General features: G+C 19.5%; 1 protein-coding gene and 1 long non-coding RNA gene across 2 annotated transcripts in view; one reads left to right on the forward strand and one right to left on the reverse strand.

Moving 5' to 3' along the window:
* The window catches only part of LOC111625031, a 17,611-nt gene extending 10,979 nt beyond the window's left edge, over nucleotides 1–6,632 (reverse strand). The window contains exons 1-2 of the long non-coding RNA XR_002756676.1: nucleotides 6,566–6,632; nucleotides 6,418–6,489 (exon numbers count right to left, since the gene is read on the reverse strand). This is a non-coding gene — a long non-coding RNA (uncharacterized LOC111625031). The remainder of the gene's footprint in view (nucleotides 1–6,417; nucleotides 6,490–6,565) is intronic.
* A 9,064-nt stretch (nucleotides 6,633–15,696) lies between these two features.
* The window catches only part of LOC111625030 (putative methyltransferase NSUN6), a 31,641-nt gene continuing 27,318 nt past the window's right edge, over nucleotides 15,697–20,019 (forward strand). The window contains exons 1-2 of the mRNA XM_023368035.1: nucleotides 15,697–15,977; nucleotides 16,061–16,207. Coding sequence (XP_023223803.1) covers nucleotides 15,888–15,977; nucleotides 16,061–16,207 — 237 coding nt within the window. The 5' untranslated portion in view covers nucleotides 15,697–15,887. The remainder of the gene's footprint in view (nucleotides 15,978–16,060; nucleotides 16,208–20,019) is intronic.

Here is a 20,019-nt window from a genome sequence, read left to right on the forward strand (position 1 = left end):
CTACAGTTTTTTCAAACTGCAGCCCAATAATTTTTCTATAAATGCAATATTTATGAGAACACACTTCCCACATAGTTTACACAATCTGTTTCAAAAATATAAAAACTTTATTATCACATAAAAACAATTATTCTTGCATTTTCACAAGAGTTTTTTTTTATTTAAATAAGTCATATGAAATCTTTCAGACTTCAAGGTTAGCAACTTTGACCATAAGCAGGGCCATCATAACTTGTCTAACACAGATCACTTTTCAAATATTAATTAATAGTAGACCAGTATTAATTAGTAGTCATTGACTATCCTGTCTTCTGTGAGGAGGTCAAAGACTACCTTCGGTCGAATTACTTCAACCCTCTTCTGCAACAATCCCTTCTTTCTATTGGACCAGCAGTATGATGGCATTCAAATAGAAAAATTACATAATACAAGGTTACCGTCCAGCACAAAATATGTTTTAAGTGATTTTCGAGTGTGCCAAGTTTAAATATTTGGTCTGTTTTCTGCAAAATTTGGTTGGCTGGCAGATTACCACTTGATGTTCAGCTGTGAATGGTGCAGTTTCTTTGAGTTATCATTAGGAAAGAATATAATATGTGAAAAAATTTAAGATATTGAATTTTCAATTGCTGTTCACTTGACCAATGAAATTGTGCCATTTGGTATTGTCCAAGTATTGTGATAAACATGACAATGGTAGGCTGAAATAACCAAACTCCATATATGGTTTTCGTTTTAATGTTCATATAGTATAGTATAGTGTAGTATTTGATTTATATAACTACAAAGGGTATCTTAAGTAAAGGTTTATCAAACCAAGTGACCAATCTAACACATTTTAAAAATTCTTTAAATTACGTAGAGGAATAAATTTTTTAAATTATTTATTCCTCTACACCAGGGCTTCTTAAACTTTTTTTATTCACAATCCAATTTATAATTGTGATTTTTTTTGCGACCCAAAAAATATAAAATAAAGATATATACAAATTTGCAAAAACAATAATGGTGCACTACCACAGTTCACTTGTGTTACAATGGAACAGAGACGACTGAATACGCTGAAAAGCGACAACACTACACTAGTTCACACTACAATCAGTGTTGCTGAATCATTGTCTCGCTGCACCAGAAGTGACACAAAGCACAACTCATGAAACCTATGACACAAAGCATGCCATTTTCAAACTCCCACAAATTATTTTCAATATTTTGCTTTAAAATCTCGCGACCCCAAATGGGATCACGACCCATAGTTTAAGAAGCCCTGCTCTACACAATTTAAAGAATTTTTAAAATAGATTAGATTGGTCATTTGGTTTGATAAACCCTTACCTAAGATAATCTTTGTAGTTATATAAATCAAATACTGTAATGTAATATAATAGAAGAGTTAGTACAAAATAATCTATTAATCTTCAGTGTTATTTTTTACCCAGGCAATTCCAGGCTCATCTGCTAGTTTTATATATTTCAATTACATTCCATGCTTATATGCATAAGGAACAATGTTCTTTATAATTTGTATTCCATTTTTCAAGTAGCAACATTCTGTTCTCTGTGTATGCTAATATTGCCTGAAGGGGACCATTATAAACTGTCAGAAGTATAGTGTAAATAAATATTTTCTGTACTACCAATAGACAGTTATGTTGTTAATTTTGTACAAAATCAAAGTTTGCATATTTGCATGTATGATGAAAATGTTTTCAGGTTTTCTTCCAGAAGATTAAGCTGAATTTACAAATTGTATTCTATTCATAAATCAATCTGTTATACTATTAATAAATGCTTATAACATAAATCAATTTTTTCCAAACTAAAAATAAGAAATTTTACAGAATAAGTATCAAACTATATTTTTGAAAAGAATCAGAATTGAAAATTGTATTAGAAACAAAACTTTTTAATGGAACTGGTATCAGTATCAGAACATTTAGAAATTTTAGTATTGTCTCATGACTAATCACAATATTTTCACATATCATCAATTTACACTAATTATTCAGTAATATGTACTCTAAAATTTATATAAAACATTAAAAATAAAAAAACTTACCTGTCCAACTACTTTTAACTTTATATATTCTGAATCATTATTCTCTCTATTCTAAAAAAGTAGAAAATTTTATCATTGGAATTATCAATTATGGTCAATTGTATTAAAAATATTAAATGTTTTTTGCAAAATAAAATATTTCAAAATATTTACCCAAAGCAAATAAGAGAGAAATTTCAACAAAGCTAGAGAGATATTCAGAACATATTTTTGCAAAGTTTTTATTTCTTAATTAACATAAAAACATCAGAAAAACAAACTACTATTCTGGTACAAAGTTTTCAAAAATAATTTAAGTCTTTAGAATTTAATGCTGCTAAATAATTCAAATATATTTGTTACATAAATATTTTTTAATAGTTGGATATTGTGTATAAAGAGAATAAGAATCTCAAAACTGAACTGCAGTGAATTGCAAATAGAAAATAAACAAATTTACATTTTCCACTTGCACTTTCAACAAAGAAATTTGGCTTTAAAAAAATGCTATCATATAATGAAATGTAAAATCAGAATAACTTTTACATATATCAGATGACATAGTAGAAAGCTAGTTAAATTAGTCTTAATTGTATCAAAATTCATCTGAAAATCTAGGCTATTAATATAAATTCAACATTGCTTCTCTAGGAGAAAAGATAAAAAGCAGCATAAACTCTAGGTTACTTTGTTTTCTTTGACAATCAGATACAAGAAATGTTAGCAGAGATAATTTATGAGAATGTGAGAAACATTAGCAGCAGTAATAAAGATTTCTCATGTAGTTAAGCAGGAAGAATCCAACTACTTTATTATTATTATTATTATTATTTTAAAAAAACACTTAAAAAATAATATAGTACTTGGATTCTAATAAATTAAGCCCTTTTCATTTGTATTTACTAAAATGCTTTTCTCCATTTAATTTTCTTATGAAACAGATTGGCAAACAAAAATTAATTTTGCATATTTAGTATCAACAAAAAATTTATTGAAATTATTTAATAACCAGCATTAAAAAAATGCATTTTATAGATAAAAATTTTAATCTTGAAAATCTTCACTTGTAAACAAGCATTTAAATTAAAAATGCTTTCTCCCAATGTATTTTTTTAATGGCTCTTAAAAAAATGTTTTTCCATTTGAATAAAAATAGAGTAAAAATTTGACAATAAAATTTTTAAAATAAACTTTGTAAGCAATTCAGGTATTACTCAAACATAAACAGCCGTACCCACTAAACTGCACAAGTGCCGTAACATCAGGGCCGGATCATCGCATAGACAAATGAGACAAATGTCTAGGGCTTGGTCAAACTGTCTTTATAAAAGATTTGTAAATAAGATAGTTTACTTTTCTATTGGACAACTGTATATAATAAAAAAATAAACAAAAATATATTGCTTTTTATATGGTTATTGTGAATTCTAAAATCTAAAGAAAACGTGTTCTTATATTTCTTCTTATTGAAAGTAAAACTCCCAATAATTTAGAATTTTTTTAGCAATAAGAATAATATTAACTATATCACTTGTGGGCTGCAATAGTGGCACAACTCAAAAAATATGACTTTTGAGTTAATGCACTCCCCAGAATTGCAGATTGGTCTTCCTTCCAGCAGCAAAAGCGGCATATCTTATAGTACAGTATTCCACCAAAAGATAGCAGAAGTGTCACTGTTGCATTCTCTGATTTGTTATTTACACTGGCTGCAATACTGGCACTTCTCAAGTCCAAATTGTCCACCTACAACTTCATAATTTGTGACTTGAAAAAAGATGGGCTGGATGATGTCTACTGCTACCTATGGCATGAAGGCAATGGAAAGAAAGGTGCTACTGACATTGGAACATGCTTGTTAAAATTTTTAGAAGAAAAATCTGCTACATGCAAAACAAATGAATTAGAAATAACACTGTATTCAGACAATTTCTGCAAACAGCAAAAAAAATAAATACATTGTTTCCTGTTACTTGTACGCCGTGTCAAGATTTAAAATTAAAAGGATAACACAAATTTCTCATTGTGGGACACACACAAAACAAAGGTGATTGTGTTCACTCTGTAATAGAAAAAACTATTCAACAATCACTGAAATCAGGTCCAATCTACGTTCCACCACAATATGCAACGTTAATTAGGATGCAAGAAAAAAAGGCAAACCTTTCCAACTGTGTGAAATAGGATACGATGACTTTGTTGATGTAAAGGACCTCACAGATAGGACATCTCATAATTTTGTTGTGAACACTGACAATGATAAAGTCCTCTTCAACATTTCTGTACTGAAGGTAGAAAAACAATCATTGGATTGCTTTTTCTACAAAACTTCTTTTAAAAAACTAAGTTTAAAACTGTAAACATCAAAACCTCAAGATCCAGGAGTTTGCAGTTGTTTCAGAAAGTAACACTGAAAAAAGCATACAGCAAACCTCTTCCAATATCTAAGAAGAAATTCGACGATTTACAAAGTTTGATCGCCAGCAATGCAGTACCAAGATGTTATTCAACATTTTACAACAACCTAACATTTGAATCCTAAGAATAGGTTTCACTTTGAAACTTTCATAAAGTTATGGATTTCAATAGTACTGTTTCTTGTTTACATTGTGTTGATTAATAATTAGTATTGGAACATTCATGTATTAATAATTTGTTTACATCATTAATAAAGCTTACGTTTTTGCCTGTACACTCGTTTCATAAGCCACCAACTCCAGAATAGTCCAACATAATGTATTAGAAACATTCAGCAATAGTGGCACATCTCAAAACATCACTCCTGGGAACAACAAAGAGGGTGAGGGGGTACAATTTTTTTAAGATATTATTACTAATTTAACTCTTACGGAGCCATTTAGTACCGTTTAACACTTATTCCATCAATGAATCCTGGGAATGATGCATTTCAATATAAGGTGAAACTTCAAACTCATTTATCTCAAAACTTGATTTTTGGAGTTGTGCCACTATTGCAGCCCATGAGTGATATGTATTCTTAACATCCTGTGAAATATTGTTAGATAATTTTCCTTTTATTTTTTATTAAGCAGCTGCAGTGTCCTTATGCAATTTAATAGAAATAATATTAACAAGATTTATTAATTGAAAGATCCAGGAAGGGGCCCGGTAAGAAGAAAATGTCTAGGGCCCCAAAGTGGGTTAATCCAGCCCTGCATAACATTATTAATAACTTATACAAGATGCATATAAAATTGGCAATGCTTGGATATGGTTAATGAGTTCTATCAATTTCTCTTTTATTCTTTGAGAGGTTAAGAATATTAATTTTGAATTTGTTCTAATTTATATATTCTATATTACACTTCTGAACTGTTAAGTCTAAGATTCTAAGCTGAAGATTGTCAGATTTTGATAAAAACTAATAAAAAGTCGATTTCCTGAAATTGGAAGCGATTTCTTTTTACTTCTCAATGAAAAATATCATTCAGAATAAAATGTGATAAACCCACGTGTTAACCCGACTTGTAATATTTAATTTATTAATTAATGTTATACTATTAAAAGTAACTTTTTTTTTTGTTAAGAATCTTTATAGCTTTGGTGTGAATTATATTTGAAAACACATGCAAAAATGTTCAAATTCGGATATATCATGAAAGATCGTTTTCACTGTAGAGAATAAAACGCCATTATATTAATCTAACTTTCATTGACAAAGCAAATTGGACAGCCTCCAAATAAAATTAAAAAAAAAAAAAAAAATAGATTAACTCAATTGATCATTCAAATTGCTCACGTGCGACTAAATGGACAAATAGAAATGGACAAATTTGAACTTAACACATTACCTGTTCTGACATGATTTGATACTTTCTTTCGAAAAATTTAAACGGAATATTAATCAAAATGTCTAAATAAATTCAAGCAATAAATTAATTAAAGATTGACTTAAAAGAACTGAAAGTAACTCTTTCGANTAATTTAATATAATTTTTTTTGTTATTATATTTTTCAATATATTTATTTTGTTTGTACAAAATAAAAAAAAAATTTTTAACGATACAATAGCCACGATTATTATTATAAAAATTTTCGTTATGCTTAACATTGATGAAAATTCAATGCAAAGCAACATGCAATGGAGAAAATATAAACATGAGATATTATATATTAATATACTATGATCGGGATATACAGTACTAATATACTATTATTAGTACTGTAAGTACTAATAATAGTACTAATATTAGTACTATTTTTTCATACATAATTGGTTATCTGAAAAATCGATTTTCCGAACAACCCCAGTCCCCAATCGATTCAGATAATCAATGCTCTACTGTAGTTAAATTATCATCTTTTCAACTTTTAAATATAAAAACATTAAATGGCCTTTATTTATATAAGTAAATTACCTGTTTTGGTGTTTCATCATCATTAATTCTTCTTCCATCAAAAAGAAATCTTAAGGATGTTACAGGTACTCCCTGTAATAATCAATTACTTTGTCAACATTTCAATCATTTAAAATTATCCTAAAATATTTATAAATCATATACTTACAACTCTCTCACTATAAGATTTCTTTAATTTCCCCATTTGAGTTGTCATTTTCACTCTAAAATGTATTTCATTATTATCCTAATAAAAAAAACAACTTCTATAAGAAATGTGAAATGTACTGTACATTACAGATGATTAAAATCAATTTTTATATTGCTGATTATTTAGCAACGTGAATTGAACTAAAGGATATCACGTTTTTAATTTATCACATTTATGGTATAAACAGTTTGACTATATATATTTTTTATGGGAACCGAGAAAAACAAAAGTGAAAATACAGTGGAACCTCGGTATACGTCTGCTTTAGAATACGTCAAATTCGGAATACATCCTGTTTGGACAAAACAAATTTTGCTTGGTATACGACTTTTGTTCGGTATACGACTTAATTATACGCGCCATCTATGAACAACTGTCGGTGTACTAGACCAGACTAGACATTCATGGTGCCACAGTTTATAACTTTGTTAGATTTCTTCTGATTTTAATTTCTAAGTAAAATTTTATTATTAATCATGAATTGCAAGAAGGCAAATGAAAAGCAACAGAAAACTAAAAAAATCACTAGAATCACAACTGAAAAAAGAGATTGTTGAGAAATATGAAGGTGGCATGCGTGTTCGAGATTTTAACTGTTGCATATCATATTCCAAGAACGACGATATTGACAATCGTGAAAAATAAAGACATTATTAAATCTGCTAACGTTGCGAAAGGGGTTAAATCAATTTCTAAACAGAGATCGAAGACATTAAATCATGTTGAGAAATTGCTTTTGCTTTGGATAACTGAAAAACAGTGTGCTAGAGACACCGTATCAGAAGCAATTATTTGCGAGAAAGCTACAAAAATACATGCTGATCTCATGAAAAATCAAGCAGGAACTAGCCAGGANTTTTTTTTTTTTTTTTTTTTTTTTTTTTTTTTTTTTTTTTTTTTTTTTTTTTTTTTTTTTTTTTTTTTTTTTTTTTTTTTTTTTTTTTTTTTTTTTTTTTTTTTTTTTTTTTTTTTTTTTTTTTTTTTTTTTTTTTTTTTTTTTTTTTTTTTTTTTTTTTTTTTTTTTTTTTTTTTTTTTTTTTTTTTTTTTTTTTTTTTTTTTTTTTTTTTTTTTTTTTTTTTTTTTTTTTTTTTTTTTTTTTTTTTTTTTTTTTTTTTTTTTTTTTTTTTTTTTTTTTTTTTTTTTTTTTTTTTTTTTTTTTTTTTTTTTTTTTTTTTTTTTTTTTTTTTTTTTTTTTTTTTTTTTTTTTTTTTTTTTTTTTTTTTTTTTTTTTTTTTTTTTTTTTTTTTTTTTTTTTTTTTTTTTTTTTTTTTTTTTTTTTTTTTTTTTTTTTTTTTTTTTTTTTTTTTTTTTTTTTTTTTTTTTTTTTTTTTTTTTTTTTTTTTTTTTTTTTTTTTTTTTTTTTTTTTTTTTTTTTTTTTTTTTTTTTTTTTTTTTTTTTTTTTTTTTTTTTTTTTTTTTTTTTTTTTTTTTTTTTTTTTTTTTTTTTTTTTTTTTTTTTTTTTTTTTTTTTTTTTTTTTTTTTTTTTTTTTTTTTTTTTTTTTTTTTTTTTTTTTTTTTTTTTTTTTTTTTTTTTTTTTTTTTTTTTTTTTTTTTTTTTTTTTTTTTTTTTTTTTTTTTTTTTTTTTTTTTTTTTTTTTTTTTTTTTTTTTTTTTTTTTTTTTTTTTTTTTTTTTTTTTTTTTTTTTTTTTTTTTTTTTTTTTTTTTTTTTTTTTTTTTTTTTTTTTTTTTTTTTTTTTTTTTTTTTTTTTTTTTTTTTTTTTTTTTTTTTTTTTTTTTTTTTTTTTTTTTTTTTTTTTTTTTTTTTTTTTTTTTTTTTTTTTTTTTTTTTTTTTTTTTTTTTTTTTTTTTTTTTTTTTTTTTTTTTTTTTTTTTTTTTTTTTTTTTTTTTTTTTTTTTTTTTTTTTTTTTTTTTTTTTTTTTTTTTTTTTTTTTTTTTTTTTTTTTTTTTTTTTTTTTTTTTTTTTTTTTTTTTTTTTTTTTTTTTTTTTTTTTTTTTTTTTTTTTTTTTTTTTTTTTTTTTTTTTTTTTTTTTTTTTTTTTTTTTTTTTTTTTTTTTTTTTTTTTTTTTTTTTTTTTTTTTTTTTTTTTTTTTTTTTTTTTTTTTTTTTTTTTTTTTTTTTTTTTTTTTTTTTTTTTTTTTTTTTTTTTTTTTTTTTTTTTTTTTTTTTTTTTTTTTTTTTTTTTTTTTTTTTTTTTTTTTTTTTTTTTTTTTTTTTTTTTTTTTTTTTTTTTTTTTTTTTTTTTTTTTTTTTTTTTTTTTTTTTTTTTTTTTTTTTTTTTTTTTTTTTTTTTTTTTTTTTTTTTTTTTTTTTTTTTTTTTTTTTTTTTTTTTTTTTTTTTTTTTTTTTTTTTTTTTTTTTTTTTTTTTTTTTTTTTTTTTTTTTTTTTTTTTTTTTTTTTTTTTTTTTTTTTTTTTTTTTTTTTTTTTTTTTTTTTTTTTTTTTTTTTTTTTTTTTTTTTTTTTTTTTTTTTTTTTTTTTTTTTTTTTTTTTTTTTTTTTTTTTTTTTTTTTTTTTTTTTTTTTTTTTTTTTTTTTTTTTTTTTTTTTTTTTTTTTTTTTTTTTTTTTTTTTTTTTTTTTTTTTTTTTTTTTTTTTTTTTTTTTTTTTTTTTTTTTTTTTTTTTTTTTTTTTTTTTTTTTTTTTTTTTTTTTTTTTTTTTTTTTTTTTTTTTTTTTTTTTTTTTTTTTTTTTTTTTTTTTTTTTTTTTTTTTTTTTTTTTTTTTTTTTTTTTTTTTTTTTTTTTTTTTTTTTTTTTTTTTTTTTTTTTTTTTTTTTTTTTTTTTTTTTTTTTTTTTTTTTTTTTTTTTTTTTTTTTTTTTTTTTTTTTTTTTTTTTTTTTTTTTTTTTTTTTTTTTTTTTTTTTTTTTTTTTTTTTTTTTTTTTTTTTTTTTTTTTTTTTTTTTTTTTTTTTTTTTTTTTTTTTTTTTTTTTTTTTTTTTTTTTTTTTTTTTTTTTTTTTTTTTTTTTTTTTTTTTTTTTTTTTTTTTTTTTTTTTTTTTTTTTTTTTTTTTTTTTTTTTTTTTTTTTTTTTTTTTTTTTTTTTTTTTTTTTTTTTTTTTTTTTTTTTTTTTTTTTTTTTTTTTTTTTTTTTTTTTTTTTTTTTTTTTTTTTTTTTTTTTTTTTTTTTTTTTTTTTTTTTTTTTTTTTTTTTTTTTTTTTTTTTTTTTTTTTTTTTTTTTTTTTTTTTTTTTTTTTTTTTTTTTTTTTTTTTTTTTTTTTTTTTTTTTTTTTTTTTTTTTTTTTTTTTTTTTTTTTTTTTTTTTTTTTTTTTTTTTTTTTTTTTTTTTTTTTTTTTTTTTTTTTTTTTTTTTTTTTTTTTTTTTTTTTTTTTTTTTTTTTTTTTTTTTTTTTTTTTTTTTTTTTTTTTTTTTTTTTTTTTTTTTTTTTTTTTTTTTTTTTTTTTTTTTTTTTTTTTTTTTTTTTTTTTTTTTTTTTTTTTTTTTTTTTTTTTTTTTTTTTTTTTTTTTTTTTTTTTTTTTTTTTTTTTTTTTTTTTTTTTTTTTTTTTTTTTTTTTTTTTTTTTTTTTTTTTTTTTTTTTTTTTTTTTTTTTTTTTTTTTTTTTTTTTTTTTTTTTTTTTTTTTTTTTTTTTTTTTTTTTTTTTTTTTTTTTTTTTTTTTTTTTTTTTTTTTTTTTTTTTTTTTTTTTTTTTTTTTTTTTTTTTTTTTTTTTTTTTTTTTTTTTTTTTTTTTTTTTTTTTTTTTTTTTTTTTTTTTTTTTTTTTTTTTTTTTTTTTTTTTTTTTTTTTTTTTTTTTTTTTTTTTTTTTTTTTTTTTTTTTTTTTTTTTTTTTTTTTTTTTTTTTTTTTTTTTTTTTTTTTTTTTTTTTTTTTTTTTTTTTTTTTTTTTTTTTTTTTTTTTTTTTTTTTTTTTTTTTTTTTTTTTTTTTTTTTTTTTTTTTTTTTTTTTTTTTTTTTTTTTTTTTTTTTTTTTTTTTTTTTTTTTTTTTTTTTTTTTTTTTTTTTTTTTTTTTTTTTTTTTTTTTTTTTTTTTTTTTTTTTTTTTTTTTTTTTTTTTTTTTTTTTTTTTTTTTTTTTTTTTTTTTTTTTTTTTTTTTTTTTTTTTTTTTTTTTTTTTTTTTTTTTTTTTTTTTTTTTTTTTTTTTTTTTTTTTTTTTTTTTTTTTTTTTTTTTTTTTTTTTTTTTTTTTTTTTTTTTTTTTTTTTTTTTTTTTTTTTTTTTTTTTTTTTTTTTTTTTTTTTTTTTTTTTTTTTTTTTTTTTTTTTTTTTTTTTTTTTTTTTTTTTTTTTTTTTTTTTTTTTTTTTTTTTTTTTTTTTTTTTTTTTTTTTTTTTTTTTTTTTTTTTTTTTTTTTTTTTTTTTTTTTTTTTTTTTTTTTTTTTTTTTTTTTTTTTTTTTTTTTTTTTTTTTTTTTTTTTTTTTTTTTTTTTTTTTTTTTTTTTTTTTTTTTTTTTTTTTTTTTTTTTTTTTTTTTTTTTTTTTTTTTTTTTTTTTTTTTTTTTTTTTTTTTTTTTTTTTTTTTTTTTTTTTTTTTTTTTTTTTTTTTTTTTTTTTTTTTTTTTTTTTTTTTTTTTTTTTTTTTTTTTTTTTTTTTTTTTTTTTTTTTTTTTTTTTTTTTTTTTTTTTTTTTTTTTTTTTTTTTTTTTTTTTTTTTTTTTTTTTTTTTTTTTTTTTTTTTTTTTTTTTTTTTTTTTTTTTTTTTTTTTTTTTTTTTTTTTTTTTTTTTTTTTTTTTTTTTTTTTTTTTTTTTTTTTTTTTTTTTTTTTTTTTTTTTTTTTTTTTTTTTTTTTTTTTTTTTTTTTTTTTTTTTTTTTTTTTTTTTTTTTTTTTTTTTTTTTTTTTTTTTTTTTTTTTTTTTTTTTTTTTTTTTTTTTTTTTTTTTTTTTTTTTTTTTTTTTTTTTTTTTTTTTTTTTTTTTTTTTTTTTTTTTTTTTTTTTTTTTTTTTTTTTTTTTTTTTTTTTTTTTTTTTTTTTTTTTTTTTTTTTTTTTTTTTTTTTTTTTTTTTTTTTTTTTTTTTTTTTTTTTTTTTTTTTTTTTTTTTTTTTTTTTTTTTTTTTTTTTTTTTTTTTTTTTTTTTTTTTTTTTTTTTTTTTTTTTTTTTTTTTTTTTTTTTTTTTTTTTTTTTTTTTTTTTTTTTTTTTTTTTTTTTTTTTTTTTTTTTTTTTTTTTTTTTTTTTTTTTTTTTTTTTTTTTTTTTTTTTTTTTTTTTTTTTTTTTTTTTTTTTTTTTTTTTTTTTTTTTTTTTTTTTTTTTTTTTTTTTTTTTTTTTTTTTTTTTTTTTTTTTTTTTTTTTTTTTTTTTTTTTTTTTTTTTTTTTTTTTTTTTTTTTTTTTTTTTTTTTTTTTTTTTTTTTTTTTTTTTTTTTTTTTTTTTTTTTTTTTTTTTTTTTTTTTTTTTTTTTTTTTTTTTTTTTTTTTTTTTTTTTTTTTTTTTTTTTTTTTTTTTTTTTTTTTTTTTTTTTTTTTTTTTTTTTTTTTTTTTTTTTTTTTTTTTTTTTTTTTTTTTTTTTTTTTTTTTTTTTTTTTTTTTTTTTTTTTTTTTTTTTTTTTTTTTTTTTTTTTTTTTTTTTTTTTTTTTTTTTTTTTTTTTTTTTTTTTTTTTTTTTTTTTTTTTTTTTTTTTTTTTTTTTTTTTTTTTTTTTTTTTTTTTTTTTTTTTTTTTTTTTTTTTTTTTTTTTTTTTTTTTTTTTTTTTTTTTTTTTTTTTTTTTTTTTTTTTTTTTTTTTTTTTTTTTTTTTTTTTTTTTTTTTTTTTTTTTTTTTTTTTTTTTTTTTTTTTTTTTTTTTTTTTTTTTTTTTTTTTTTTTTTTTTTTTTTTTTTTTTTTTTTTTTTTTTTTTTTTTTTTTTTTTTTTTTTTTTTTTTTTTTTTTTTTTTTTTTTTTTTTTTTTTTTTTTTTTTTTTTTTTTTTTTTTTTTTTTTTTTTTTTTTTTTTTTTTTTTTTTTTTTTTTTTTTTTTTTTTTTTTTTTTTTTTTTTTTTTTTTTTTTTTTTTTTTTTTTTTTTTTTTTTTTTTTTTTTTTTTTTTTTTTTTTTTTTTTTTTTTTTTTTTTTTTTTTTTTTTTTTTTTTTTTTTTTTTTTTTTTTTTTTTTTTTTTTTTTTTTTTTTTTTTTTTTTTTTTTTTTTTTTTTTTTTTTTTTTTTTTTTTTTTTTTTTTTTTTTTTTTTTTTTTTTTTTTTTTTTTTTTTTTTTTTTTTTTTTTTTTTTTTTTTTTTTTTTTTTTTTTTTTTTTTTTTTTTTTTTTTTTTTTTTTTTTTTTTTTTTTTTTTTTTTTTTTTTTTTTTTTTTTTTTTTTTTTTTTTTTTTTTTTTTTTTTTTTTTTTTTTTTTTTTTTTTTTTTTTTTTTTTTTTTTTTTTTTTTTTTTTTTTTTTTTTTTTTTTTTTTTTTTTTTTTTTTTTTTTTTTTTTTTTTTTTTTTTTTTTTTTTTTTTTTTTTTTTTTTTTTTTTTTTTTTTTTTTTTTTTTTTTTTTTTTTTTTTTTTTTTTTTTTTTTTTTTTTTTTTTTTTTTTTTTTTTTTTTTTTTTTTTTTTTTTTTTTTTTTTTTTTTTTTTTTTTTTTTTTTTTTTTTTTTTTTTTTTTTTTTTTTTTTTTTTTTTTTTTTTTTTTTTTTTTTTTTTTTTTTTTTTTTTTTTTTTTTTTTTTTTTTTTTTTTTTTTTTTTTTTTTTTTTTTTTTTTTTTTTTTTTTTTTTTTTTTTTTTTTTTTTTTTTTTTTTTTTTTTTTTTTTTTTTTTTTTTTTTTTTTTTTTTTTTTTTTTTTTTTTTTTTTTTTTTTTTTTTTTTTTTTTTTTTTTTTTTTTTTTTTTTTTTTTTTTTTTTTTTTTTTTTTTTTTTTTTTTTTTTTTTTTTTTTTTTTTTTTTTTTTTTTTTTTTTTTTTTTTTTTTTTTTTTTTTTTTTTTTTTTTTTTTTTTTTTTTTTTTTTTTTTTTTTTTTTTTTTTTTTTTTTTTTTTTTTTTTTTTTTTTTTTTTTTTTTTTTTTTTTTTTTTTTTTTTTTTTTTTTTTTTTTTTTTTTTTTTTTTTTTTTTTTTTTTTTTTTTTTTTTTTTTTTTTTTTTTTTTTTTTTTTTTTTTTTTTTTTTTTTTTTTTTTTTTTTTTTTTTTTTTTTTTTTTTTTTTTTTTTTTTTTTTTTTTTTTTTTTTTTTTTTTTTTTTTTTTTTTTTTTTTTTTTTTTTTTTTTTTTTTTTTTTTTTTTTTTTTTTTTTTTTTTTTTTTTTTTTTTTTTTTTTTTTTTTTTTTTTTTTTTTTTTTTTTTTTTTTTTTTTTTTTTTTTTTTTTTTTTTTTTTTTTTTTTTTTTTTTTTTTTTTTTTTTTTTTTTTTTTTTTTTTTTTTTTTTTTTTTTTTTTTTTTTTTTTTTTTTTTTTTTTTTTTTTTTTTTTTTTTTTTTTTTTTTTTTTTTTTTTTTTTTTTTTTTTTTTTTTTTTTTTTTTTTTTTTTTTTTTTTTTTTTTTTTTTTTTTTTTTTTTTTTTTTTTTTTTTTTTTTTTTTTTTTTTTTTTTTTTTTTTTTTTTTTTTTTTTTTTTTTTTTTTTTTTTTTTTTTTTTTTTTTTTTTTTTTTTTTTTTTTTTTTTTTTTTTTTTTTTTTTTTTTTTTTTTTTTTTTTTTTTTTTTTTTTTTTTTTTTTTTTTTTTTTTTTTTTTTTTTTTTTTTTTTTTTTTTTTTTTTTTTTTTTTTTTTTTTTTTTTTTTTTTTTTTTTTTTTTTTTTTTTTTTTTTTTTTTTTTTTTTTTTTTTTTTTTTTTTTTTTTTTTTTTTTTTTTTTTTTTTTTTTTTTTTTTTTTTTTTTTTTTTTTTTTTTTTTTTTTTTTTTTTTTTTTTTTTTTTTTTTTTTTTTTTTTTTTTTTTTTTTTTTTTTTTTTTTTTTTTTTTTTTTTTTTTTTTTTTTTTTTTTTTTTTTTTTTTTTTTTTTTTTTTTTTTTTTTTTTTTTTTTTTTTTTTTTTTTTTTTTTTTTTTTTTTTTTTTTTTTTTTTTTTTTTTTTTTTTTTTTTTTTTTTTTTTTTTTTTTTTTTTTTTTTTTTTTGCAATCCAGCAACGAGTTGCCTAACTTTACCGGCAAAAAACATTAAAATTTCATGTGGCGCCATCTATTGTGAGATTTTATAATGAAATGGCATAAAAGTTAATTTTGATGGTAGAGATGAGTTTCATAAAAACATTATAAAATGCTAATAAAGAGTAAAATCGCCATCAAGTCCGACTTCACTCTTAATAATACACACGACCTCCTTTATCTCCCCATTCCTTGACCTTTAACCATAACATCTATGCCCCTAATACACAAACATTCCCCCAAAATTTCAAAAATTTTCGACAAAAGACACAGGGGTTATTAATTAAGCTTTAAACTGGGTAAACACATATAAGTTATATATATATATATATACATACACATACAGAAAAATCCCGCAAAATGTTGCATTTCTAGACATTTAAGGGTTCCTCGATTCCAAAAATGTAAACATCTCGGGCTTCATTTCTTTCGATCGATCGCCATACTTTACAGATGATCAACAAAAATATGGAATTTCATAAATTATAATTAGAACAAATATGCCGGTCTTAAAGCCAGAACGTACAGTACAATTTATAAATTATTTTAATAAAAAAAATGAATGGAAACAGTCCTTTTTTTTAAACAAATTACAGTAATATTAGTCCAACTATTTTATAAAATTAAAAAAAAAAAAAAATAGATTAACTCAATTGATCATTCAAATTGCTCACGTGCGACTAAATGGACAAATAGAAATGGACAAATTTGAACTTAACACATTACCTGTTCTGACATGATTTGATACTTTCTTTCGAAAAATTTAAACGGAATATTAATCAAAATGTCTAAATAAATTCAAGCAATAAATTAATTAAAGATTGACTTAAAAGAACTGAAAGTAACTCTTTCGAATGATAAATTACGTTTGAAAATATCTTTCCCGGTCGACCGTTAACGCATTTAAACTAAAGCTATACACGAATCAAAAGGAACAATGATTAGTAAGCACCGAGAAGATGCGATATTATTTATTTTACAAGCATTACATTTACAAACGGCTTCTTTGTTTTTTGTAAATATATAAAAATTTTTCGTGGTTTTTATTTATATTAAAATTACTATATTTCGTAGCGACATGCGCAAATACGTAATTGAATGGTGTGATGTCATCGATGACGTCAGCGATTGTTACGTAGCGAGTGTTTACGAAAGAAGTAGTGTTACGTAGGGTACTGTACAAATGTGGTGCCGATAGAGACAATAGCGTGTTGTTATTGATGATTAAAACTTTTATTTTACTCGAAATGGTATTGATGGCCTGTGAAAATATGTAGGCGTTAAAGTATATCATATATAAATCGAGTGATTATGAATTCGGAACAAATGGTTATTAACTCCCCGTTTGAAAAAAATCCCAAATTGAAAGAACAATTAATGCAAGATCTATTAAAGGCGAAGGTAATGCAACTCTGTTTGTCAACCATTTAGTTTATTTTCAAATTTTAATAAAATATACATTCATATATTCTCATATATAACAGGATAATGAAGAAGAAACCCCATTGTTTTTGTTTGAACAATTAGAAAAGTGGCTTACCAGTCCACCAGCTTACACTACTGTCAGAGTAAATACTGTATTAATAGATGTTGCTACAGCACTAGAAAAGCTTAAATCTATCTTGGTTCAGGTAAATTTATGATGTATATAAATGCAATTTTATATCCAATTTTTTTTTTAATTAAATGCAATAAAAGAAAATAATACCTTGCTATTAAGTTGGAAGAAGCCTTTCGTTAAATCCTTGATTAAACATTCTTTGAGAAATTTATTTCTCATCTTCAGATTGAACAAATAACAGTTAAAACTTTTGAATCTGAAACATCTCTGAGTTTTTAAATCTTTAGAATATATGGAGGTATTTAAAGAAAGGACTCTTTGAATGTAACAGCAAGGTATTATTTTGTTTTTTATTAAATATATTTCTTATTTAGACTGTAAAGTTAAATATATTTTTTACATTACTTTCTAATCTACAGTGTAATTTTTTTACTCTTAGTAATTCATTTAACTCTTAAAATCCATTATGTAATAAAAAATACCTATCTGTAAATCAATGCTTGTATGTTTTTTTTTATTTTGATGATAAATTCTCTAGATTGTGGTTTGGATGGCCAAAGTGGTTAAGATGTCACTACTCTAGGGACTCAAGGTTAAATTCAGGTGGTCAAAACACTCTGGGAATTTTTTTGGGATGATCTGTCCCAGATATGTTGGGCCCTGTCCCTTGCCATCTGGCTGTCTCCATTGTGGGCTTGCTAAATTCATATTGGGTATGATTAAAAGGCCCTCTTGTTGCCTACAGGGCAGAAAGAGTCAAAAATGAGGAAAAAACTTTGTGGGCTGAGCTATTTCTGATGAACCACGTTCTCTCCATGTTCATTAGAAACATCTCTTAGGTTGGCGTGTAAAAAATTTTAATGTGAATGCAGGAAATGCACCTTGACTGATATATTGTAATCCAGTGTTTGGTAGGACATTACCAACTTCTCCATGATTTCCTCATAGTTGTTAGTTCTTACATTCCCCAAAAAGTTTTTGCTCACATTTTTGAATGCATTAAGTTTTTCTTTGAAACTAGGATCCTTCAAAAGCTGTCTTACTTGGGAACCAACAAAAATTCTATCCTTTACTTTTGCATCACTCATATGAGAAAACTTTTGCTTCAGGTAAGCAAAGTCTTCTCCTTCTCTACCCATACCTGTCACAAAGTTTTTCATTAAACAAGCTTGATATGAAGAGGAGATAAGAGGATTTTAGTTTACTCCACTAGAGCAGGAAAAGCAATATTCTTCTGACCTTGTACATTTACTGGGCAGTTGGGCCACGTTATTGCCAAGTAGTGACTGGTTCTTGCTCAACAGTCCCATTTACACAAAAAAGCAGCAGAATTTAGTGTATCCTCTTTGAAGACCTGTTATCATTGCAACAACTTTGAGGTCAGCACACACATTTCACTTATGCTCATTGTATTTTATCTTGTTTTTCATTACCTTCATGTTGTCATAAGTTTCTTTCATGTGAACAGCATGAGTAACCAGAATGGATGGATGTTTGTTGTCATTGTGCAGCAAAATCCTTTAAGGCTGAACTTTGATGAGTCAATAAAGAGTGTCCACTCTGTGGGATCCTGTGACAGCTGAAGCTTCTCCAAGAAATGCGGTATATTGTTGCAAAAAATGATATTGTCCTCCATTGAAAAAATTTCACATTTCTGGTTCTCTTTTTCTGACGATTTGTGACATTAATCAAATATAATTTTTCTGATTTTATTTCTTTATTTTATATTCAAACAACACTAACAAGTTTGTCTAAGAAGCATTTTTCTGCAAAAAATAGTATTTTTATAAAACTTGGGGTAATAGAAGATTTGAGACTTCAGATTCACATTCAGCACACTAAAATACATAAAAAATATTGCATTTTCTTTTATGAGAGGATTTTGATGCAGAACAGTATAATCAATCAAAATGCAATCTGGCAATGTGAAAATGCCACAATGCATTGTGGATGCTTAGGACGCATTTTTTTTATGCAACGAAAATGTAGCATAAAGCAGCAACTACTGCATGGTATTTTACAAATGCTTGTTGCTGAAGCAAAATGGATGCTGTCCCTTGTTCACTAATTTCTAGTTTAGAAAGCAATGTATTATTTAAAGAATTACAACACAATAAAAAAAGGATGTATGAAAATTTAATGATTGGCATCACTGTTTCTAATGAATGTAAAAATCTAAGCGACAGAAGATAAGAAATTACGTTGAAGAGGTAGTACCAGTACATTCATATTCTATGGATGACTTTAAATCTCATTTTAGATGCATGAAAAGTTTAACAGAAGTAAGTTTTTAACTTAAAATAAGCTAATATTAATTTCTAAATTAACTGATGATTCATTTATTCTTATAGGAAACTAGCAGATAAGCATGGTGTTGCTTGGGCAAAAAATAATGATAGCGAAGATTAAGATTATTACATTACAGCCAATCTTACCCGTTTTCACAGAATGCAAGAATTAGGTTCCCCTGTTTCTAGACTAATTAGAAAATTTTTAGATGGGTCTAAAATTATGTTCAATTTAATGCAAAAAACTGCATCTGCACCTGTAAATCTTGTATGTTGCTTTCTCTTAACACTTCCATTGCCTTAATCTTGTCTCTTTCCCCGCGGGAGGATTTAAAAAAATCCGTTGTTAGTGTGTGTTCTTGTGACGTACCCTAACTGTGTACCGAATTTCAAGTTTCAACTCCTAACCATGCTGAAATGCTCACGATGAAATGCTTGTATACACGCATGCCATCTATCGTAGGATAAATGTACTCTGCCAGAAATCTTCGTAGGAGTGTATTAATTAAATTAAACAACTTCCCAAAGTTTCATGGCAATCAGATAAACAGTGTAGTAATGCATGAGGGACAGACAGACATAAATTCATTTTTATACACAGTGGTACCTCAGGATACGAAATTAATCCGTTCCGAAACTGAGATTGTATCATGAAAATTTTGTAAGGTGGATCATCTTTTCCCATACAATTACATGTAAAACCAAATAATTCGTTCCAACGCGAAAAACATACTCAAATTAAAGCCGAGTAATACATTTAAAAAAAATAACTGTAGTAAGAAAAACAAATGAAAAATGCGAACTAATGTAACGTCGTATGGTGAGTTTTTGTTCGTATCGTGGAGCAAAAATATGTTCGAATTTCATGTCGTATCCTGAAAATTTCGTATGCTGGGGCGTTCGTAACCTGAGGTACCACTGTATATAGATTATTATAAAACTAATAAATTCAAAGAGAGAAATGAATGTAAAAAATGGGTGACCTCTTATTTCTCCTACAAAGGAAGTATTATTAAGTATTTGGACTCTTGCTAATCAAGAGTCATTTAGAAGTATTGGAGATAGATTTGGTGTGAATAAAGGTCATGTGCACACAATCTTTATAGACTTCTGTCAAAAAATGTGTGGTATGATTGGCAAGTTTATTCGATGGCCAATTGATAATTTGGAAACAACAGTTCATAAATTTGAAGAATTACATACGGTTTCATTGCCTGGAATAATTGGGTGCATTGATGGAACACACACACACACAAATACACACACATATACACAGTGCGGCAATTATATTCCAAGACTGGATCTATAAAAATGAAACAAAACAATTTTATTCAAATCTTTTTATTAAATTACTAGCAGGTGGGCCCGGCGTTGCTCGGGCAAAAGTAACGATAACTAAGATAAAGATTATTATGTTACAGTCAACCTTACCCGTTTTCACAGAATGCAAGAATTGGGTCCCCTTGTTTCCAGACTAATTAGAGAATTTTTAGATGGGTCTAAAAATATGTTCGATTTTCCGCAAAAACGAAAAAAACTGCATCTGCGTATTGCACGTCGCTTTCTCTTAACAATTCCATTGTTACGTAACATT

This window comes from Centruroides sculpturatus, unplaced genomic scaffold (assembly GCF_000671375.1).
Source record: "Centruroides sculpturatus isolate CEXI.00-Female unplaced genomic scaffold, Cexi_2.0 scaffold40, whole genome shotgun sequence".
NCBI classification, from domain to species: domain Eukaryota; kingdom Metazoa; phylum Arthropoda; class Arachnida; order Scorpiones; family Buthidae; genus Centruroides; species Centruroides sculpturatus.